General features: G+C 39.0%; 1 protein-coding gene across 1 annotated transcript; it reads right to left on the bottom strand.

Annotated features, from left to right (window-relative positions):
* Window positions 1-7,435: 7,435 nt before the first annotated feature.
* LOC133529863 (uncharacterized) lies at window positions 7,436-13,721 on the bottom strand. The gene is made up of 3 exons (XM_061867668.1): window positions 13,210-13,721; window positions 12,351-12,606; window positions 7,436-8,290 (listed from the first exon to the last, which is right to left on the bottom strand). The coding sequence occupies exons 1-3, from the start codon at window positions 13,345-13,347 to the stop codon at window positions 7,974-7,976; spliced, it is 711 nt and encodes a 236-aa protein (XP_061723652.1). The 5' UTR covers window positions 13,348-13,721; the 3' UTR covers window positions 7,436-7,973.
* Between the last annotated feature and the right edge of the window lie 11,611 nt (window positions 13,722-25,332).

Raw genomic sequence — 25,332 nt, 5'->3', positions numbered from 1 at the left:
ATGAGCCTTAATGATCTTCATATATGCTCGGTAGGTGTTGCCACCTCTTAGGGGTCGCCACTCACAGGCTTGGAGTTCCCACTCTATAGGTACATAACTTTTCTTACTTATTAATAAATTATATATCCAATGTTACGCCATTAATCATCTGAAACAGGCGATTTACGATGAAATACCGTGGTGATGATAATATGGGTGGTATGGTAAAACTTATTGTATTTAGTTTTAAACTCGCTTGATACCAAACATTAAGTTGAAATCTTATTACAAATAAGTTTTTGTATAGCTCGCTCAAAACTTATTAATGGGTTTTTACTCCTATCTATGTATGGAGCTCTTGAAGTTTACTTATTTATCTATGCGAAAATTAAACACTTCGTGTGCGCCGTGCCGCACGCGCAGGAACTTTCGCGTCGCGCCCACCGGCGCACCTTACGCCCAACCCCACCCCTCATTTACATACGCCGACCCTTTAAACTATACTTTACATACACAGATACAAAATAGGCTGATAAAGATAAGCTTTGACTTTTCCGTTTTATTTGGTAGATTTTATCTAGAACACCAAGATCCATTAGGCCTCATGCCATAAACTACAATAATGGTACCGTCACTTGCGATAATCGGCAAGCTACGTGAGTAACAAATGTATGGCTATGCCGCAGTGTTGCGCCAACCTTAATTATAATTGACCATTATCCATTACAAATTGAACCGTAAACCGTGATGGACGGTTCAGTTTAGGGTGCAATTTGTAATGGTTCGTGGTCAATTCTAATTATCGTTCGGCCAACACTACTATGCCGTCTCCACTTGGGACCGGAAAAAGGAAAACCTTGGAGATGCTGGCTGGACGTAGCGTGGGATGACATGCGTGCCAATCTTGTAGCAATAGTCTTAAAATGCCGAACATTGTGCGAAGTGGAGAACTCCGAAGCAATGGCGGACGATGGAATAATGCAATAATTACCGAATCGGACAATATGAAAACGCTCTTACAATCGTGCAACATTATCCTCTCTTACGTTGCAGTCGGCTAATTCTACCTACCGCAGTTGTAACCCAATTTCGTCCGTTACATCTCATGCCGATGAAGGATCGCCTCGTAAAGAACAGACACGTCTACCGAACGCATCCGGTCTGACTGGTACAGTCGACTGCAGAATTTTTATGTTTATTTTTTAACGACCCTATAAAGTGTCCCACTGCTAGGCAAATGCCTCCCCCTAGACTTCTAATCGTCCCGATCAAATGCAGCATCCATCCAATTGCTGAGCAATTCGTCCAGGCCGTCCCGCCATCTCCTCTTAGACTGACCATGCCGGCGTTTAAGTTGTGGCACCCACTCCATGGCTAGTTTATAATATTTATACACAACTAAAAGAACATTCATATATTTTACATGTTTACTAAACAAACTAAGTAATTTATTTCAGTAACAAGCCGGTACATTTATCAACGTTAGGCGCATGTTAAATTATAAAGCTACTAATTAAGCATTTAAATAAATTGAAGAGTCATTTATCTCAGGCGGTTATTAGGTGCGAAATTACGCGGTGATTTTCTAGTAGAAGATAGGCGGGTTTTTTCACTAATTACTTATTTACTGCTGTGGCGCACGGACCCAAAGTGGATCTTGGCATCCGACACCAAAGACCACCATACTTCTCTGTCCAATGCCGTTTCTGTTCAGTCAACGGCGCCGAGTTCACTAAGGTCTTTTTGCATTTTGTCTCTCCGGCGGTACCTAGGGCGTCCAAACGTCTTCGGCCATTTGCAACTCCGAAGAATGCCAGACTGCACGACCTTCACCTATCCGGACTCCATGCCCGAGCCATCGGAGTCTGGCGGCTTTCGTTTCTCTAATCTTGTTCGGCTTGAATACCAGATTTTCTATTTCTTGGTTCCTGTGGAGTCTCCAGGTATAGATCTTCCAGTCCGTACATAAGGCCATGGCCTTATGACCGTTTTGTATCACCGGAACTTCGTGTTCCTGGTCACTGTCTTACTAACTGTCACAGTTAAACATTCGACCTATAGAAATGCTGCAGTTTTTGGTTCCATGCTGCAGGCCCTGCAGGGCCTATTTATAGACTTAGCTTAGTTGCCGATTGGTTCTTACTTAGCTTTTTTATTTGCCCAGTAACTGACTGTACTTCGATAAAGTTTCTCACGCAGCGCGGGTCACATCAATATAAATGATACGGCGCATACAAGACACAGTAATTGCGTACCTTTAATAAATTTCAGTTGCATTTTATATTCATTGACCTCTTCGGCAAACCGTCTGCGTTTCTTCTTTGCCACTTTAACTTTTAATTTATTCCGTTATTAATTTTGGAATAAAACTTAATGTATAAAAATTAATTCTTTTATATCACATTTTACTATTAGAGCAAACTAACGCATGGGCGCATGTAACTCCCTTGGAGTTGCAGGCGTACATAGGCTACGGAGACTGCTTACCCTCAGGCGGGCCGTATGCTTGTTTGCCACCGACGTAGTATTTAAAAAAAACACATTTTAGAAAAAAAATCGGCAGGCTGAAGTGGGACTGGGCGGGTCACGTCAGCCGCATGCATCTGGATAGCAGGCTATAATAGCCACCAAGTGGATGCCGCGAGTTAGCATGGACGTGGCAGGCCCAGACTGAGATGGCGGGATGACTTAGACACCTTCATCAGTAACTGGCCAGAAATAGCACAACAACGGGAGCCGTGGAGATCACTGCGGAGATGCCTTTGTCCAGCAGTAGTATACCAGACTAAGTATTTAATATCAGGGTTTTTTACTGCAGTAAGAAATTGCATCGCTTTAGGTTCTTTTAACTTCGCGATGTCTACAGGAAAGACGTAGACGAGTTAACTATACAATAAAATGTGTGACTTATTAGCCACCGGCGCTTAGTTTTTAGTTTACACGCGAAAATATAATTATACCGTAAGTAATTCAGAAAACATCAGAACATTTTTATTATGATAATTGTCAGTATTCTTATTGTAAGAAGAATACAAATTGCTGAATTAACGCTTTTTGCCATTTCTCTACCAAACAACCATAGGGCCAAATGTAAGATTAGCGTCAAGCTGATTGCAGTGAGAAAATGTGACAATCTAAGTACAGTCAAGTGTAAAAATATGGGTGTACTCATCTTACTCAAAGATAATATATGTCCCATATCATCCAGTATAATAAGAGCGTAGTACCATATTTATGATACGTTTCTCTCGATACAATTTTTTTTACAGCTGCTGCTGAGCCATTTGCCGCCTTATTCATAAACGTGTACTAAAGTTACGATGCCGCTGATCATCGTTTGTCCCTTTCCGACGTATTGGTATGATAGAAAGGGACAAACGATGATCAGCGGCATCGTAACTTTAGTACACGTTTATGAATAAGGGGGTTAGGGATTACTGTACATTGGAAATTTCATACCGTTAGTATTGCAACCAAATTAGCTTGAACTCTAAATTCCGTGACTAAACCCATGTGTGTGTCAATGTATTGTAACATCCCTACACTGTATCAATGCAAATAATTTCGATTTTTTGATTTTTCTATACATACCTAAGTAGAATGTTAAAATAATTTAATCCTACCCATCTTTTATGTTTGTCAAAATTGTAATTATTTATTTATTTACATCATGAAAATAAACAAACACAATAATACTTACTATAAGTACTTAAACTAAAGGAAAAAAAATTGACCTTAATCGCCGTCAATGGGCAAGGCGCCTAGAAGGCTGGCCGTATTTCCGCGCTATATGGTGTTACTTACGCGTTGAGCGAAATAGTGGCCAGCCCTCTGGTCGCCCGAGGCCTCTATTAGGCGCGCCGACAATCTTATACAGCCAACGCGCACCTGGTCCCCATGGTCCCAAGGTTTTAACGCTAAATGCCGCAAACACGGCAAATGTATTTAAAGAAAGCACTGGTGACTAAGGCTGCTGGCGGCTTCCTCGCACAACGTATTAGTATTGCGATACAACGAGGAAATGCCGCCAGCATCCTTGGTACAATGCCTCAAGGGCCTATTTTAGATTTAAGCTAGTTATACCTCCCTACATATCTATTATGTAAATGAAGGTTAGATTATTGGAAAAAAGAAAGATATAATAGAATTATAACGACTCTGTTATGTGGTTTTTATTTTACTACACACTTTCGCCTGATGGAAAACTACACATTTTGTTTTGTTTCGGCTGCTACGACTATGTTCACGTCAGGCGCTTAAAAGCTCACAAAATAAATACTTCCAAATGTAATCAATAATCATTCAAGGGGATATTCGATTAATATAATGTGTTAATATATTGTAACAGATGCTAGTATAACTTCCAAACAAAAATTGAAATTCCATTAGCAGTAGACTGAAATGAATTGGCCCCATTTCATATTAATGTTCTCATCATATAATTTTGGTTATCATATTTAATATTCTTTCAGCCATCCTTTTATAATACGATTCGCAACATCTCATGTCAAAACAGACTTGTAACATACGAGTATATTTCATTTCATTGTATTTTCGCCGAATTGTTACACAAATCTAGATTTTGACGTTCTGATGGTACATCAGCGGTGGCAGCATTGTTACATTTTTATCACTTGTCACTATGCCCGTCACTTTTGCGCTTACATACTTGTTAGAACGTGACAAATGATAAAGAGCTGACCATCTTAGCCCTACCTGTTCTCCGCGAAGAAGACCAGTGTAACCTGCATTGAAATGTCAAAAATAAATGCAAATAAATTCGCGACAGACCCGCTAAAAATGTGATTTAATATGCGTTGGCTTTTCAGAAAGTGTGAGAGTTGATTGGGATAGAGCGGAAGAATTAAGAATATGTCAGAATTTTGAAATGTTTTGATCTCACAAGCTATGTGAAATTAGTATTATGTTCATATCTTCAGCCTGATTTGGGACGCCACTTGCGTTAGCACCTTTGCCCCCTCCCACATCACCCATACTAGCAAAATAGCAGGCCCGGCCGCCGAGAGTGCTGCGAAATTCAAATATAATAAATACGCAAACTTGGTACCAGCGTACGACTTTGTTCCGGTCGCTATAGAAACTGCGGGGCCTTGGTGTGTGGAGGCCAAAAAACTTATTAGAGCTTTAGGGCGGCGTTTGAAAGATTCCAGAAACAACATAATTCTTCATTATATTATATATTTTCCCGTAACGAATGGAATCACACTACTAACAGTAGAAGTTTATAGATATAACAACAAATCACTGTGTCAAATCACTCCTATCAGTTCCACTTCATCAAAATGTGATGATGATGAATTCAGATAAAAAGTTCGTGACTACTGTATGTAGAAAAAGTATACACCGTGGGCTGGTAAGACCCGACAGATTTCAACCACGCATTCCTGAGGTCATAAGGAAAAAAAATGTTAGGTTAGGTTAGTTTTACCAAAATGAGTTTTGGTAAAAAAATTGGTTACTGACAAAAAAAAATACGTTTTGCACACGACGCGTTCTTTCTTTTTACATCTCGGCAAAAAAAAAACATTACGTACCAGGAGTATGTACATTTTTTTAATTCATTTACAGATAAAAACGCGAGTTTTTTTTTTAAACTTTAATATCTATCAGTAGGAATGCCTAAACCAAGTCAAATAGTGGCAGTGTCGTTTTTCATTAAGTTATTACAGACTCAAATTTGAAAGGAATTGGCATTATCTCTAAAAGAAGACCGATTTCAGAAAACTTCGCATGACATTTTAGTCTCTAAATGCAGTCTAGAATAAATCTTTAAACGGTTTTACCAGCCCACGGTGTATACTTATAATATACTATCATTATCACGCTCATGTTCCTTATACTATCATTATATGTTTTAATATAATGTTTATTATATTAATAATAACAAAAAGTACTTAAACGGTTATATTATTATTAGCCTGCTGTAAATACTTCTGAATTTCTCCCCTACTCCTTAACCTAAACTTCTAGGGTCAACCGGGACATAGAGAAATAAGAAGTAATATAGAGTGCTCACTCCATACATCAGTTTTGGTAATGGTATAACCAGAGTAACCGGAACTCTATTTTCAACTCTAACGCTTACTTTGGTTATAATATTAGCGGAAAATCTTTGAGCATTAGACTTTTTGTTTGCCGCGACATCTATTGTCGAGTAGCAGTACTGAGAGTTCCGCTACTCGATGCTAGATGTCGACTGCGAATATAACAAGCGTTTTGGTACCAAAACTGATGTATGGAGTGAGCACTCTATTACTTCTTATTTCTCTATGACCGGGATAAATGCGTCACTTGAGGTAAATGCATATTTTAAAGATATCTTCTTAGTGGAACATTTTACGACAAAAAAAATATTGCAACCCTCTCGTTCAGGTATTTTCGGCTAGTCTGCCTCCCTGCTATTGTAAAGCAACAGTTGGCTTTTTAATGTAGCACATCTAATGTATCGCGGTATTTAGTCACTGGAATGCTTGAAGACTTTTATTTTCTATATATAAAATAATTCAGTAGGGCTAAGATGGTCGGCTCTTTATCATTTGTCACCATGGCTGTCACGTTCTAACAAGTATGTAAGCGCGAAAGTGACGAGTATAGTGACAAGTGATAAAAATAGAACCATGCTGCCACTGCTGCTAAGGTAATATCCGCTTTACTAGAGCACATATCCCTGGTTTATCTTCATATCTAATTTCAATTCTTCTAAATGTTGATCATCTTTGATTTTGCTATTAAAAAGATTACCCCTAGTACAAAAATTAGCCAAGTCCTTCCAATTAATTCAATATAAAAAGAAACATAATTTTTCATACGAGACGAGACGTACATATATGTATGTCGCGAGTCGCGACCCATTTCTGCTAAGGGTGCGCTAACTGTTAATCGTCGGTTAGGTCATTAGCTTATAAAGTATGCAATTATATGCAGATGCGTTATTCTTACCTTGATATTTATTAGTATCATTAAAATAAATATACAATCTATGCTAGTGCAAAAATATGTGCTGATTAAAAATAATTGAATGCATTTTATTTACTTCTTCATTATGGACTTGCGCTTGGACTCCAATTGGGAGTTGTGGAAAATAGGAGGAAGAAGAAATATCATAATAAAGGTACATTTTGTTACAGCAAGCCAGTTTGGGTACAGTGATAGGGTACAGTAGTAGTAACATACTAAAGCAGTATGTTATTAGAAATATATGCAACAGCAGATTCAGTGTCAAGGATGACTCACGCTAGAACGGGCCGGGGCCTGGGCTGAACTACCGGCGCTTCGATTTCTATGGACCACACCTCGTGATCGCCGATCAGCCGTCATAGAAAATGACGTGTCGGACGTCTCGGCCGATCTAGCGTGAATCATCTTTTACTCGGAATTTTTTCTAAGTAAAAGCCGGAAATAGGAAAATAATTTATAAATAATCGTTTATGTAAAATAATTTATTGTTCGTTTTACGTGGATCCATCGTAAATACATTTCAAATTCGATTATTCGACAACACTTCATTTACAAGCTTACAAATTAACGTTGAATAAATAGCTCGTTCGGTAATAAATACACCGCTTTCATTCACGCCTAAAAGTACACAAAACAATAATAAAAAAATAATAACTAAACAAATAAAAATATCTTTGGAAATAAAAACTTAAAATATTTGGTAAAAAATATACTAGATGTCACTCTAACCCCTTTAAAAGAAGGTCATAAATGTCCGTAAATATAATAATTAACTAAAAAATAAAAATAAGGAAAGACTAAAATAAATCAGTCATCACTTATAGTACAATACAAAATAAACATATATAATATGAAATACTGTTGTGTAACTTCCACGAAAATCACAGGCACACATCAAATAATAGAATACAAGTATAACGGTGGTTAATTCAATAATATGATAGACATATACAAGAATATAAATTCGCTCATTCGTCACTCATTGAATAAATTAAATAAATAATTTAATAAAATATCTATAGCTGTTTGGCGTGAGCGCCGTACGCCAGGTTTTGGGCGTCTTGGGATCTGCCCCAACCGCCGCCCCCGCTGTTGTCCCAACCGTGCTCTTCATGAGCGGGCTCGGACCAGCCGCTGGACTTCTTAGATTCGAGAAGTTTCTTGAGGGCGCCGAAGGCGGCGGCAATAAAGGCGATCTTGCCGAGGAGGTAAGCCTTGAAGACCGCGAAGGCGATGATACCGAGGAACAGGGGGACGAGGGCGGCGAGCTTCAGTTTGATGAGGGCTAGGATGGGGAGGAGCTTCTTCAGCTTCTTCTTCTTCTTGCCACGGCCTGAAGATAAAAGAAGATACCCAATTGTAGATCTTTATTACAATAGACTAGAGTCGGAGCTCGCTAAGTTTAGTGCTAAGTGCTTGTGTGGAGCTTATAGACATATTATTATACAAAACTCCAACTAACTGACTAATTGGTCAAAGTCTAATCTGCTGACACGTTTAAAATAAAGTGAAATAATTTAATTTGTTAACTTTACATAAAAGGATGAAATTAAAATGTATCAAGTAAATGAACAGATGAAGAAATAGTTTATAGAAAAGTTTCCAAGACGCCAATAGTACATTATACAATCGTAATAATATAGTAGAGAGGTTTCAGTCGAGTACCGTAGACTTTTTTCTTTTTATTTAGACAACGAATCTTGCTGAGATGCCTAAGTAAGTACGAGATTGAAAAGCTTGATTACATCGCTGTTGTATACAAGAATTTGTATATCGGTCATCTAAAAAAGTATTTTTTTTTTTTACTTTAAAGCCTAAATAATTAATGAAAATTGGTAAGTATCTCAGTAGACAAAAATATAGTTCAAAATACATAAACGCGCGTTAAATGAATATGCCCATAGAAAAGTTGCTCGTTTATGTCTTTTTTATGGGAGCGCAGCGGCATGTGTTTGGTCAAATTATTTATAGTTGACTACATCGTATCGAAATTAATATTAAAGTCTACTTTGCGATATAAGTATAGTTTACCGAAGCCTAAGTAAAACAATACTGTAAAAAATAAAACTGTGACTGCTTCTTTAATTTTGTCCCTAGAACAATATGTTCTTGCCAGTTTCTACCATTGAACTTTTTATAGATAGATAAATGTATCGGAAAAGAAATTTATCCAAAGAATGAAAGAAAGTTAAATTAAAAGCAAAAGTTGTAAAACCATCGTGTGAATTGACACACCCAGTCAACCACAGTCTAACACTACCTGGACCTATTGTCTAGATCTTGGGCCCGATAATAAAAATAATGTCGCATTGTGACTTTCAAACTAGATTTCTTGACATCAAAACCCGTTAATGAACTTTAAAACTTCTTATGTGCCGTTATATTTAAAATAGAAGGCTTAAAAATTTACCGTCACCAAACTGGTCCAACGAGGAAAAAATGCAAAATGTAAAATGATTACATATAAAAGATGGACGATAACGTTAACCCGTGCTACAAAGCATTACATGCTCGTTTGAAATGATTGAAGACATACATTCTCAACGATCTTCTTTGATTAGTCTTACGGCCCGATTCGGAGAATGATTATGACACATTAAATATCTTGGAAAGATCTTTAAAAGATCGATAACTTAAGGATTCCGCTTTGATCCCAATAAGATCTATCTACGATATTTCTAACATCAAAGTGACATTGGTTGCCCGAATCGAGCTGCTTCTGTCAATTATAAGACATACAAACGATATCTAAATAAGAACTTATCTAAACCAAAACTTATCGTTACTGTATCTCAGTCTTCGAATCGAGCCGTTAGGTCAAATTGGTTTAAGTGATGTACAAGCGATACTTCATGTTCATTTAACACCTTTGCCGCTATGATGATTCCATGTATTTTCTGTTGTTTTTTATTGCTAGTCATTTTAAATGAATCATTACAATCTTTATAGCAATCCAAAAAAATAATTAAAGTTACTATAGTTCGTGTCATCCACGATGACGCGCAGATTTTAATACAAAAATACGAGTCAAATCACATGTCGTCTTGAATGACCACGATGCAACAGTTCAAATATTTTAAAACAATCTTTAACCCGCAAGTTATTCTTAATGACTGGCTATTTAAAAAGCTTTGGAGGTGAGAAAACTTAGACTAGAAATCTTATACGTGATCGTAGAAAGCCTGAATGAGCGTCAAATTATAGGTTATTACTAAGCAGAATTGATTGAAGCTTATATAAAGCACGTACTTGAAACTTGCGCTTATAAACTTGCGAGTCACCATTGACATCGATGTGAGTCCATTTGTGGACTTTTTATAGATGTTTAATTTCATGTTCGTTTTAAGCTTCTTACGTCACAACATACTTATAGTAACACGTTACTATGTTATGATGTCATTATCATTATGCAGATTTTATGACTTAATGTAATGTTACATCAAATTGGTCTATTCATTAATCTTGTAACCTAATTCTAGCCCACGAATAACATAGCAACTTTAATTGAATGTTAAATTTGTAATTACAATTAAAGTGTTGGAGATTAAGAGGGAAGTATGTGTAGTATGTAAAAGAGAAAATGTTTTTCTACTTCAAAATATTTTCCATTCTCCATGCTTTTTTAGTATGTTATTGACACAATGAAAAACTAGGTTTATAGGTTTTCCTTTTTTTCCAAAAATTGCAATACAAGAAAAAAGCAAAACCTGTAAACATAGAATATTATGCTGAAGCGATCGACATCAAAATCAAAGTGATTTGTTAAGATTTAGTTAGTGGAAACCGCTTTCTCCCGAAATGGAAATATCATATAAAAAGTGCCGTTACTTCGTAAGGATTGCAAAGCTATTCTTTCTAGAAATATTTAGAAGTATACGTAGTATACTTCAATCTTAATGCAATTTTTTATCATGCTAAGAACTATGTATTTTCCCCGCCATGACCCTTTGACCCGATCTAAACGTACACTGCCATTTGTATTCTTCTTGACACGTATTACTTTACTGATGACTTGGGACTCCACACAAAGTACAGTCGACCGAGTCCGTCGTGTAGGTAGCCATAAAACCTCGTGTGCAAACACTCCGTACATAATGGGCATGCGTTAAACTTTTAGGAGAAAATAGCGGTTTATTATTGACTTCGCCTACTCAATACTTAAACGGTTGACTTTGAGAGAAATTTGTACACACTAGAATCGAAAACGTGTGAACTGGGATTCTTAGCTTTTCTGTGATTACTCAGTTATTATAAGTTTTTGTGGCAATACATTTGCCGATTGATTGCTCTTGAAAACGGGTTATATCGTGAGACGAACTATTTAACCACAGAGTAGGATGGGAATGACTTCTTTTCGCTCTAAGTACGGTATTGTTTGTTCTGGCAATACTCTGACAAAGAACCATGGAATATATTATGTAGTAAAATGCAGATTTTCTTCTTTGAGAGCTTTATAGATACATGATTAGGAATCCAATTTTGCCTTGCTGTCCTGAATTTGAATCCTATTACGATTTATTTAGTTTACGTATACTCACTATTTAAGTAGACATTTGGCATACGTTACATATTTTAAAGACAATTTTAGCAGAATGTGAATAGTAGTACTATACCGACGACCGGTCTGGCCGAGTGGGTAGTGACCCTGCCTATGAAACCGATGGTCCTGGGTTCGAATCCCGGTAAGGGCATTTATTTGTGTAATGAACACAGATGTTTGTTCCTGAGTCATGGATGTTTTCTATGTATTTAAATATCTGTATATTATATATATCGTTGTCTGAGTACCCACAACACAAGCCTTCTTGGCTTACCGTGGGACTTAGTCAGTTTGTATAAGAATGTCCCTATAAGTACTATTTATTTATTGTACCAATATTTCGTAATGTTTAAATTTGTAGGTTTGGTGAGGATCGATTTTATTCACTTGTACTCGTAAAAATGCCTAGTACTTACTTTACAGAAGTTGGTGTTTTTACATAACAAAAGTTAAGCATCGGAAACATTGTCATATACATAAATTATGAGCAGTTTTCTTTTGACTTATTCATGAAGACCCCTGTAGTTACATTTCTCAATATTGTCAATTATGTACACATAGTATTATGAATTTAGGGCTAATATGTATTAATCGCTGTTTTTAATTTTGTATATGATCTATTCTACAAAAAAAATATTAGTACTGATTTTGTACTAATTTAAATATATTCTAATATATTATAATATATTATTGTGAATTTATTAAGTGTATTATGATTTTATATACTTATAATAAATGTGTGATAGATCAATAGAAATTAAATATAATGTTTCTAATAATATAATTTAAATGCAATTTAAATTCCACTATCACGCTGAAGCCTGAAATATAAATAAAACAAAAATCTACAAACCTTCCTCTTCAACTGAGTTGTCTTCAGTAAAGGACTTAGGCATCCTCAGCGTCAGGACATGGCCGTCCAAGAAATCTACAACGTTGTCCAGGATCCTGTCTTCTACCGCAGCTTCCCTGGCTTTGGAGTCGTCAGGTAAAGGATCGTAGCTTCGGGCAGACCTGGGGCTACCGGTCCTTGAGAAGGTCATCATGCCATCAGCAACGCTGAGTTCCTTGGAGACAGCCAAGTTTTCGGTATATTTCATTGCCTTCTCCTAGAAAATAAGAAGGGAAACTTTAGAACTAAGGATTTTTTTAGACCTATTCGAGTCTTGCCTATTGTAACGATTTTATTGATAATTTGAAGAGTAGGTATTTAACTAAAATTAATGCATAAAATTTAAATTTTAACGGCATTTACGAGTACGGTGTGTACTATAGTATCAATTAAGAGGGTTGTGAATGTGTTAATTGCCAATGAAACTCAGTCATGAAACTTTCCAAGCTTGTCGATTTTTTTATGGGGTACTTTCTTCAATTACGCTTAATTTGAATGAAGTTACTTCAAGTAATTGTTTTAATATTGCTTTATGTGCTTAATCTTTATTGAGCGCGAGCATCTATCATTTTTCCAAACACAACGATTTTATGAAAAAATTCCGGCTATTCAAATTAGTTCAATAATTTGAATTAAAAATCCACTTCGACGTAAAATGCGAAGATAATAGTATTTCCAATAACCTAAATTAAAAGCTCGCAAATCACTGAGCAACAAAACATCCATAATATACCCTAAATTAATCACTCCCGAATCGTCCTTTAGAGAGATTGGATTAGGATCCAATTTCACAATTCACTTCACTGATCACTTCACACACCTTCAAACACAGCACGGTGTCGGAATCCACGCACTCCCTCAGGTTGGCCATGAATTTGTCCATGAAACTCTCCTCCTTGACCATGGGCAGGCCATGCACCACGGCCACGAATGCCACGAATGCCACAAATGCTTTCATCTCTACAGCGAATGTACAATTGTTAGGAAATGCTTAGCACTCGTCAGTTTTATTTTGCGGCCCCCTCCCTCGCTCATATGTCACGCCCCGTGTGGGACGTATGACGAAATGTAAATAGTCAAAGTTTTAAGTATAAAACGTATTAACACGGATTTGAGATTTTTTGGAAAGGGGGTTATGATGGCTGCCTTTAGGGTCAGTTGTGTTTGACCGACATCATTCCAAGCAAGGTTAGATTTTGATTATAGCTACGTGTATGCTTCAATTTTAAATCGTTTCAGTCTATCTAGTCTCTACATGTGTATGTAAAAACTGAATACCTAATCAAGTGAAAATACCTAAATCTTGAACATAAAATAATAAGAACGTTTCAGTACGTTTAAATTACATAAAATAATAACTGACGCACTTTGATGAAGACACTTAACACTATAACAAAATTAATAACCATTTAAAAGCTTCATTAAAAGTCGATACGATTTTTTGTTTAAGAAACCTAATGAATACATAATTGTGTGACAGTTCTTAAGAACAATAACAAAAACTAATTTTATAATTTCATTTTTCACCGCCTTGGGAAAACGATCACCGCAATATCAAACGCTTTCTAAACCTATTGATCGGTGTCGTGTTAAAAATGACTTCATTTAAAGGCACTCCTTTAACCGAAGTATCTCAGGACGCGCATATAGAGGACGGAATTATGTTAGTCACAGACGTGTGTCAACTCAAAAAGAGGTCGTACGGCCAAATGATGCAACCAAACTTTCTTCTGTTACTCAAGAAACCGACATTAAGATGTAACTTGGTTCCTGACTCGAATTTTGAAGAATGGCCTAATATTTGATTTAGAGAGAAGTTGTAAGTGGATTATGTTAGATGCGTTATTTATGCAATAATATACCTAGGATAAGAATACATAGGTAGGAAGAAATGGGGGGGGGGAAGGGTAAATATTTCAATGTGCTTTAATAAGTTGCAGGAAGTCGGTAATCTTTGCTTGGGTTCGGCAACCAAGCTTTTTTAAATTTATAATTAATGTTGTGTTGCAGGCGTAAATAGGCTACGGAGTCTGCTTACCATCAGGCGGGCCGTATGCTTGTTTGCCACCGATGTACCTATATACTACATAGTTTGTTTTTTATGAATATAAAAAGGGTTTGTTAACAAGACGTTAGCTTTTGATCGAACGAATACTTTAAACCCATCTCACATTATTTAATCTTGATATGACGAAGCCTTTCTGATATAGTTATTAAAATAAAATATATGTATTAACGATTTTCGAAAAATACTTTCAAATTTCCCTGACGTCCTAATAAAAGTTTTATTATTTATAGAAACAGGAAAGTGGACGTCTAAGTGTGCCAATTCATACTTTTGAAATGCGCATTTACTGCGAACTCATCGAAATTCCAGTACGAAAACTCTCACAATGGATATCCTCAAAATTATGCAATGCAGTCTTATATATATTACATACATTGACTAAGTCCCACAGGCTTGTGTTGTGGGTACTAAGTAGGCTTAGAACTTTTGGTAGCATAACATGATTCTATAGAATGTTTGCTATCATTTACATAATTTTTACATATAAATATACATCTAATATTTACTTTAACTTTGAAGAAATAAAATTTTGCGACTTCATGGATTCTAGAACCACGGTATGCTACCAAAAGTCCTAAGCATAGTACTTAGACAACGATGTACATATGGACCCGGGTACGTCCTTAAACTACGTCCAAAAGAGAGGTATGGGCATTGTGAATGTCATCTCGCTTTGTGTGGTAGGACACAGCACAGCGGATGTCATTCCAGATCTAGAGCAGACCCCAACTGGGGAAGTACCTCCACCTTACAGAAAACCGCAGCCAATAGCCATAGTGTTGTGTTCCTGCCGGTAAGTAAGGTTGCCAGAGCTCAACGAGGGGAAGGGGGGTTTAGGGTCGGCAATGCGCATGTAACTCCTTTGGAGTTGCAGGCGTACATAGGCTACGGAGACTGCTAACTATCAGGCGGGCCGTATGCTTGTTTGGCATCGACGTAGTATAAAAAAAAGACATAAATACTTAAAAACATAGGAAACACCCATGACTCAGGAACAAATATTCGTGCTCATCACACAAATAAATGCCCTTACCAGGATTTGAACCCGGAACCATCGGCTTCAGACAGTCCCTACGCTCTAGGCCAGACAGGTTGCCAAGCGATATACCTTGCACGGATAATCAATCAGTCTTTAACCACGTACAAAAGCATACCTTAATTGTCGTTACCACAAAAGTACTATTGACCATCTTGCTCAAACAATGACATTAGAGAGAGCTCATTGTACATATTCAAAACCCCTCTTTCAAAGCATTCTAGACTTTAAAATAGAGCGTCAAGCTTTAGATTACCTTGAGTAAGTTTTATCTTAAGATTCATGGTGCTGTCCAGTAAGACAAATCCGTCGCTTCTGGGCACAGTTTGCATGTAAAACGCAGGGTTTCTCCTCATTTGTAGGAGGCTAGAGTTGTGGGATTTCCTTCCGTTTCCCGGCTAGTTCAGATGGTGTTGGGTTTCTTCCGACTGTTGTGTCATCTCAGTTTACTGTGTAATTGATGCTGCTTGGAATAAAGTTAGGTTTCTCTTGGTTCAATTCAATTCAATTCAAATATACTTTATTCATGTAGGCCTAGCAACAAGCACTTATTAAGACAGTATTACATATAATTATCTTAATCTAATTATCAGAGCAATTTATTGATGTTGTAAATATTATTCCATATATAATACTAATGAATATAATTCATAGATCAAATTTAATACTAAAACTTTCACAAAATATACATAACACATAAATACAAAAAAAAATGTATAAAAAATACTAGTCTAGATTGTTTCTAAAATAAATTCTAAATGTCAAACAAATATAATAAAAACAACAAAGGAAATACATGCATTGGAATATCCAGTTAATTGTTGCATAACATTTTCCATTGAAAATTTCGTAAATTTTCATATAAACCCATCGTTATTAGATTATAAACAATTAGTGTTGTGTTCCTGCTGGTGACTAAGGTTGCCAGAACTGAACGAGGATGTATAGTGTTAGGGTCGGAAAAGTGCATGTAATTCCTCTGGATTTGCAGGCGTATATAGGCTACAGTGACTGTTTACCATCAGGCGGGCCGTATGCTTGTTTGCCACCGACGTGGTATAAAAAAACTAATACAATCACTAATACAATAACAAAATCTATAAACACACGGTCTAAATTCAACTGTTATCGTTTTTCGGAATTATGAATATAATATTATTAACCTTCACTAAATTTTATCTAATGAATAGAACTCCATGGATGGATTAATTAATTTACACAAGTGTTACCTAGTAGTGACCTACTTTTTGGTCACCTGTTTTTTCACGAATAACATATACATACATATGATACATTCAGATAGATAGAAAACTTGTATGAAATTATGACGTTTAAAATAACACTTGCATAGTATTTTAAACATCATAGTTAGTTTTTAAAATCGCTGCCGAGTTAGCTTGGTCTGACTCTAAAACCATATTGTACATTTTCCATTCGGCTGTACGATAATAAGTCATATTATTATTGTCCATTGTGACCAAGATCCGGTCACGCCTACATTAAACGCCGTAAAGAAAGTAACATGTCATAACGCACAAATAATACTTGTTGGTCACCGTAATGCGGAGAGTTTGATTAACAAGTTACAGGAGAGAGCGATTAACACAATAAGATTAGACAATACAGTGGTTGTATTTGTCTACGTGATAAGATGGTAAAGACAATGGCTTTCCTTGTCAACCGCACGGTGTTAAAAAGAGGTGGGTGAATTATCTCGTGGATGCGTAAGTATCTCCGTCCATCATACGCCGACAGATGTATAATACTTTTTATACCGACACCTAACTACATGAAATAAAGTATTTCATGAAGTTAGGTGACGGTCGCAACAAATACAAATAAATATTTTTTTAAATATTATTGTTTTGGTTTTCATTGAATACGGAAGATCTTTTTTTTTCTTTCTTCCTAGCGTTGTCCCGGCATATTGCCACGGCTCAAGGGAGCCTGGGGTCCGCTTTGACAACTAATCCCAAGATTTGGCGTAGGCACTAGTTTTTACGAAAGCGACTGCCATCTGACCTTCCAACCCAGAGGGTAACTAGGCCTTGTTGGGATTAGTCCGGTTTCCTCACGATGTTTTCCTTCACCGAAAAGCGACTGGTAAATATCAAATAACATTTCGTACATAAGTTCCGAAAAACTCATTGGTACGAGCCGGGGTTCGAACCCGCGACCTCCGGATTGCAAGTCGCACGCTCTTACCGCTATATACGGAAGATGATCAATTAACAAGAGCATGTCGGGCCATGCTCAAAGTAGGGTTCCGTAGTTACTCTTCCGTCACAATAAGCTAAACTGGAGCTTAAAGTATGGTAGATTGTTAACCAAGGGATGAACTGTGTGTGTACGTCTTTTTACTATGAAGGGGAAACTTTTTGCGATAACTCAAAAACACCTAAACTGATCATATCCGCTATAGTTTTCATTTAATTTCTTTCTTAAGCTCTACTTCCAAGATTTTTTTCATATTTTTTGGACCTATGGTTCAAAAGTTAGAGGGGGGGGGACACATTTTATTTTTCTTTCGGAGCAATTATCTCCGAATATATTCACTTTATCAAGAAATGTTTGTTGAAGACCCCTATTAGTTTTGAAAGACCTTTCCAACGATATCCCACACTATAGGGTTGAAGCAAAAAAAAATGTTCACCCCCACTTTACGTGTAGGGGAGGTACCCTAAAAAAAATTAAATTTTTAGATTTTATTGTACAACTTTGTCGGATTTATTGATTTATATATCCATGCCAAATTTCAGCTTTCTAGCACTAACGACCACGGAGCAAAGCCTCGGACAGACAGACAGACAGACAGACAGACGGACATGGCGAAACTATAAGGGTTCCTAGTTGACTACGGAACCCTAAAAATGATGTACCTCAAGGCTATTCTCGGCTACCATCACATAGGCGTAACGTGAAAAATGTATTCACTGTTCATTACTTTTCTGTTATACTAGTTCTTGTAGTAACGAAACAGCCAAGCCACCTTTTTTCACTAAGGTTTGCGAGAGTAAGGTAGTAAGGTTTGAGGGAGTTTGCGAAGTTAGGGTTTGTACAGTTAGAAGCTTGGCTGTACATACGATCTGATAACTTTTTGACAGTACGAGCCTGATAGTTTCGTCTTGGCAACATTTATCATCGAAATGTTTTGGTAGCTTTATTTATTCTTAACGCAGGGTAACTTTCATATTAATAATGTTCAATAAGTTTTTAGGTCCTATAGACCATTTCCGCTACCTTCCATGACTTGTTGCGACGTCCATATCAGTGTCACAAACATGCTAATGATCCACGAATGCAAAAGTGATAATCATGACTTGGCACAACCCTAGCCTTTGTCTCGGGAAGTTCGAACATGATATCTTACCTTAGTATGAAAAGGTCATATCGTACTTCGTAGCTTAAAAAGAGATAAGATGTTTTTACTGTCAGAATTAGAAACCAGTTTGTATGTGCGTGTAAAGTAACTGACTAATGTTTGAATGGCATTTGAAAACACTTGCAGGAGATGGTCCCAATGATTAATTTTAGAATTCGTCAAACATTTGCTAAAGAAACGTTCATTCATTCATATTTTTGAAATTAAATGGCTAATGTACACTATTAGGAGCTTCAAATACGACTAAAACTGTACGCTTAGTACAAGACAGAGTCTTCTTCCTCGCGTGGTTCCGGCATTTTGCCACGGCTCATGGGAGCCTGGGGTCCGCTTGACAACTAATCACAAGAATTGGCGTAGGCACTAGTTTTTACGAAAGCGATTGCCATGTGACCTTCCAACCCAGAGGGTAAACTAGGCCTTATTGGGATTAGTCCGGTTAGTACAAGACAAAGTACGGTGATTTTACCAGCTTTTGTTAGCTTGACTTTACAAGTAGCACGTGGACCGGCCGTTGACTCCAAAATGGTGTTTAAACGCGTTTCAAGATTAATTCTCCATTCACTGCACACTACCACATTAGATTACTGTATAATAAGCTATCGATATTATACTTTAAACAATATTAATGAGCAAAAAACAAAGGAATTAATCACGTGGCGTGACTATCAAGATGGCGCTCAAACCATAAGTCACTAAAGATACGATATGGACTAGATATGTGAATGTTAAAAGTGACGTTTCTTCGAACAAATACGTCACTTTTGACACTGACATATCTAATCCATATCTTTAGCAAATGTTATAGACGTATCTTGAAGTTCGAATCGGTGTGTAAGTACGCTAAGTTTTCATATTAAGTGTGATGTCAAGTTTAGCTCTATTACAGAATATGTGTAGTCATTGTCACTGCAAAGTGAAAACTTAGCGTTGGCGGAGTCTAGTTTTCTTGTTATAGCCGACTTGCTATCATTTTAGCATTATATGTATGCAGGTATATGTCATGTATGTAAAATGTGGTGGTGGCCGAGTGGATCTGACGTCCGACTTTCAATCCGGAGATCGCGGTTCGCGGATTCAAAACCTCATGGACAAAAACTATTGAGAAGGATATGGATAGACTTAAGTTACGTAAGGAAGCGCTCAGAATAGAACTGCCTGGAAACTCAGAATAAGGAAAGCCCGTATAACGGGAAAATGCGAGGAGGAAGAAGAAAAAGAAGAAGAAGATGAATAATCATTTATTACATTGTGTTAAATGGTCCTCACTAAGCTTGGTGTTACAGTATGAGCCACATGGCACACTCCGCGACGCTGAGTTTCAGTAAGGTCCAGTGGATGGACTAGGTGCCGCTCAGTAAATAGATTATGGACACAATGTACAAAAGTAAGGAAAACTTAAGAAGAAGATTATCTCCGAAATAATTTCAATTGTCAATGAAAACTAGAGATGCAACAAATATTCGGCAACTATTCGGTATTCGGTCTTTTCGGCCATTTGTCAAATATTCGGTATTCGGCCGAATATCGGCTACTATTCGCCGAATACAACATATCTGTTGTACCTACCTAATATGAAAAAAAATCACAATAAAAATAACTAAAAACCACTTTAATATTAAAAATAAGTACCCAGTTTTTGAGCATTTGTTGATTACAAATAATTTCATCTCTACAACATTCACTGATTATGAGCAACAAAAATGAAATCTTAGTAAACGTTGCGTTGTGCTATATTGGCGAACACATTTATTTATTTAATCTTAAGGCGGACTTAATCTATCGCGGATCTATTTAAGGCAGACTTAATGCCACGAGGCATAATACGTTTTGTATATAATAACAAAATTTAGTAGTGTTAGTATATAATTTAAGTGGGTAGAAAATGAGCCATCCATTAAAAAAACTGGAATATAAAAAGACAAACTCAATTTTTTTTTACTTAAAAAAAAAAGGAAATGGAATTGAAGAAGGTCCATACCACAAAACTGCACACAACAGAAATGAAGATGTTGAGGTGGGCAGGAGGTATCACTCTACTTGATAGGGTTAGAAACGAGCACATCCGAGGCAGCTTTAAGATCCGGCCCATAGAAGATAAGCTCTCCGAATCGCGCTTAAAATGGTATGACCATATTAAGCGCGATTATTTGACGCTTCGTCCGGGAGAGTGGCCGAATATTCGGTATTCGGCCAAAAGCACTATTCGGGGCATCTCTAATGAAAACGCCTATTCGTCTTGAACAACAACCAACCAACCAACCAGCAACACCTCACACTACAGGGTTAAAACGAAATAAATCATCCCCACTTTACGTGTACGGGGGTACCCCAAAACATATTTATATTATGCCAAATAGCAGCTTTCTAGCACTAACGGTCACGGAGCAAAGCCATGGTGTAAGTGACCATTGTATTCTGTATGAAATGCTTAATATAGCTAACGTATTTAATTTGTTAATTATTAATACCTACTGGATCCGTGTAAATAGCTTTATAGATGTCACATACTATGTGATCTTTTTCTAGAAGTTAAGAATGGGTATAGTAAGTTATCCTTAAAAGATAGACATTCAACATCGCGGACTTTTTTGTAGACCCATTAAAGAGAGACAACCCCACCATACATTGTGTTGTTATAGCTCAATCGGATTAGGCAGCGTTTTCTGGCTCCTCTACACGATGGACCATCATAGTGGCCCACTAAGCTGGGCCAGCGTGTAGAGAGGGTAGTGGTGTCGGATGGCTTATGGCGCGCGGGATGGCGATGGGATGGCCGCGGTGTCGGTTTTTCGTCCGCACATCAAAGGCAGTGGGCCAGCGATGGCTGTCCGCATCTACACGTGGCCCATCCCTCAGTGCGTGCTCGAACGCGGTCGAGTGAGGACGTTCGTGCTGTGTATTATTTTGATTAAAAATGACGAGTATGTGGCCGCATCACGAACGAATAAAGTTTTTAGAGTTATATCGGTGAGAAAGCGTAACATGGAACCCCAAACATAAAGACCAAAACTATAGAAATAAGGTAGCAGGACTAGATTTTGCTTGGTGCGCGGGGCCCGTGGGCCCCGCGGTGTGCATGGTGCTGTAGTTGGTATTGTTATTTTTGTAGTTGGTGCTGTTGTTAGTGTTGTTGTTGATGAGTTGTTGTTGTAGGTGCCGTTGTTTGAGTGAAAAAGTTTGTTTTCCAAAGGGAAAAGGTAAAGCAGTTAGAGTTTTGCTTGGTGCGCGGGGCCCGAGGGCCCTGCGGTAATCGTGTAGTTTGTTGTTTGTGTTGTTGTTAGTGTTGTTGTTAATGTTGTTGTTGTAGGTGTCGTTGTTTGAGTGAAAAAGTTTGTTTTCCAAAGGGAAGAAGTGGTGCAGTTGTACTTCAGCTGCGCGTGCGAGCATGCACTCTGCCTCGCGTATGTTGTTATTAATGTTGTTGTAGTGTTTGTTGTTGTTGCTGTTGTTTAGGTGTAAAAGTTTGTGTTTTCCAAAGGGAAAAGGTAAAGCAGTTGTACTTTTGCTTAGTGCGAGCACGCACTCCCGCAGCTCGGCCTTCGGCCTCGCGTGCTTGGGCGATCCAATGGGACGCTCCGGGCCTTCGGCCCTACGCGGAGCTCGGCCTTCGGCCTTCGCTGGGTTTCGAAGCTCAGCGTCGGGCCTTCGGCCCGCCCCTTCGCTTATTAAGACAGTTAACTTGTAACCGGTTCGCTCTATAAATGCACTTTTCCCGTTATTTTTAGTATAAAATATATTTGTTTTCCAAAGGGGAAAAGTAATGCGGTTGTACTTCCGATTTGGGCTGCACTCTCGCAGCTCGGCCTTCGGCCTCGCGTGCTTGGGCGATCCATGGGACGCTCCGGGCCTTCGGCCCTACGCGGAGCTCGGCCTTCGGCCTTCGCTGGGTTTCGAAGCTCAGCGTCGGGCCTTCGGCCCGCCGCTTCGCTTATTAAGACAGTTAACTTGTAACCGGTTCGCTCTATAAATGCACTTTTCCCGTTATTTTTAGTATAAAGAATATTTGTTTTCCAAAGGGGAAAGGTAATGCGGTTGTACTTCCGCTTTGGGCCGCACTCTCGCAGCTCGGCCTTCGGCCTCGCGTGCTTGGGCGATCCAATGGGACGCTCCGGGCCTTCGGCCCTACGCGGAGCTCGGCCTTCGGCCTTCGCTGGGTTTCGAAGCTCAGCGTCGGGCCTTCGGCCCGCCGCTTCGCCTATTAAGATACTCGGGGAGGGTTGGTTTCGCTTCGGGAGTAGTGCGCTATAAATGCATTTTTCCCGTTATTTTTAGTATAAAGAATATTTGTTTTCCAAAGGGGAAAGGTAATGCGGTTGTACTTCCGCTTTGGGCCGCACTCTCGCAGCTCGGCCTTCGGCCTCGCGTGCTTGGGCGATCCAATGGGACGCTCCGGGCCTTCGGCCCTACGCGGAGCTCGGCCTTCGGCCTTCGCTGGGTTTCGAAGCTCAGCGTCGGGCCTTCGGCCCGCCGCTTCGCTTATTAAGATTCTCGGGGAGGGTTGGTTTCGCTTCGGGAGTAGTGCGGGAAGTTGGAGCTTAAACACGACCCAATAGTAAAAGTGTCTTGACAAGCTCACGTCGGGCCTTCGGCCCGCCGTTTCGCTTGTCTAAGACACTTTTCCTATTGGGTCGTGTTTAAGCTCCAACTTCCCCCTCTCAGGTGACGCTTCGGGCCTTCGGCCCTACGCGGAGCTCGGCCTTCGGCCTTCGCTAGCCTCGACGCGTCGCCGTCGGGCCTTCGGCCCGCCGGCTCCGCTTATCAAGACAGTTGACTTGGTAGAACGCTTGGGAGCACCTTGTGCACGCAGCTCGGCCTTCGGCCTCGCTTTAAATTACTGGGAGTTGCACGCTTGGGGGTCGGGGAGAAGGCTCCGGGCCTTCGGCCCTCCGCCGGGGTCGGCCTTCGGCCTCCCGGCCTGGAGCTCGCCCTTCGGGCTCGCTTAACACAGTTTTTATATAGGATTTCGCTTTGTTCCTCACGCCCGCAGCTCGGCCTTCGGCCTCGCCCAAAATTACTGGGAGTAGGACACGCTTGGCCGCTTGGGGTGAAGCTCCGGGCCTGGCGGCCCTCCGCGGGGTCGGCCTTCGGCCTCCCAGCCTGAAGCTCGCCCTTCGGGCTCGCTCAACCTACTTGAAAATTTGACTTTGCCCCTGTCCGCCGCCATTTTGGATTTTTCCAAAAAACTTTTTTTCATATGGTAATCTTGGCCCCCAGACTCAGCCGCATGCAAAATCTCAGCGCGCTCGGACCAACATTAAAAAAAGAAAAAAAAAAAAAAGTCGGCCATTTTGAATTTTTTTTGATGCAGTTTTATTTATCTCGGGGCCCTCTATGACATTTGGTCGAGCACCCCCCACCTATCACGCACCGTTTGAGAGTTGCCATACAAAAGTAAACTGGCCATTTTTCCGCCATCTTGGATTTTTTCCAAAAAATTTTTTTTCTATAGGAGTCATTGGGGCTCCGAGATACCGCGACCGAAATTTCAGAGCGCTCAGACCTTTTTGAAGTTTTAGAAAAAAAAAAGTCGGCCATTTTGAATTTTTTTTTTCTTATTCAGATTCCACTCGGAGCCCTCTATGACATTTGGTCGAGCTCCCCCGACCTATCTCTCACCGTTTGGCATTTGGGGGATTCGAAAAAAAATCCCATACAAATTTTTTTTCGAGCTAAAAAAAAAAAAAAAATTTTTTTTCGAATGCGGGGGCCCATATGTACCCACATACCGGTTCTCGGCGCTCTCGGACCGTTTTGAAATTTCGGCGCCATTTTGAGTCGGCCATTTTGATTTTTTTTAAATGCCATTCCATTCGTCTCGGGGCCCTCTATGACATTTGGTCGAGCAACCCCCACCTATCTGTCACCGTTTAAAAGTTGCCATACAAAATAAAAGTGGCCATGGTGTCCGCCATCTTGGATTTTTTCCAATTTTTTTTTTTCCATACCGATCTAGAGGGCCCCGAGATTCCGTGACCGAAATTTGAGCGCGCCGGGACCGACTTGAAAATCGGCCGCCATTTTGAATCCGCCATTTTGAAAAAAAAAATGGCGGCCTCCGAAACTGCCCAGGGTCCTCTGTGACATTTGGTCGAGCACCCCCCCACTATCTCGCACCGTTTAGCCGGGCCGTCAAACATTTTTCTGTCCCGATCCGGTAGACCGAATGTCGGATTTTTCCGGAGGTCACCGGACCGCCCCCTGTACGACCGTACCAAACTCGAATCCCCCCCGCGCCTCCTTCCGGGAGAACAATTCGTGTCGATTAATGTTCGGGCTGCAGCTTTATATAATATAGATATTTAAAAAAAAAGTGTTTATAACAAATAGTGCACGAATTAATTAGGATTAGGAAAATTACTTATACATAACGCAGACATCTGTATATACAGTACATTCACAATTTAAATAAATAAATATACCAATAATAAAAGAAATTATTATTAGATACCTACAT

The sequence above is a fragment of the Cydia pomonella genome, chromosome 21 (genome assembly GCF_033807575.1).
Source record: "Cydia pomonella isolate Wapato2018A chromosome 21, ilCydPomo1, whole genome shotgun sequence".
NCBI classification, from domain to species: domain Eukaryota; kingdom Metazoa; phylum Arthropoda; class Insecta; order Lepidoptera; family Tortricidae; genus Cydia; species Cydia pomonella.
This window is presented reverse-complemented; position numbering and strand designations above follow the sequence as displayed.

What these genes read in the sequence shown, in the direction of transcription:
- LOC133529863 (XM_061867668.1), bottom strand. Translation starts at nt 13,347, where the DNA reads ATGAAAGCATTTGTGGCATTCGTGGCATTCGTGGCCGTGGTGCATGGC. An exon ending in ACACCGTGCTGTGTTTGAAG is followed by an intron (nt 12,607 to 13,209) that starts GTGTGTGAAGTG and finishes CTTATTTTCTAG; the next exon opens with GAGAAGGCAATGAAATATAC. An exon ending in CAACTCAGTTGAAGAGGAAG is followed by an intron (nt 8,291 to 12,350) that starts GTTTGTAGATTT and finishes TTTTATCTTCAG; the next exon opens with GCCGTGGCAAGAAGAAGAAG.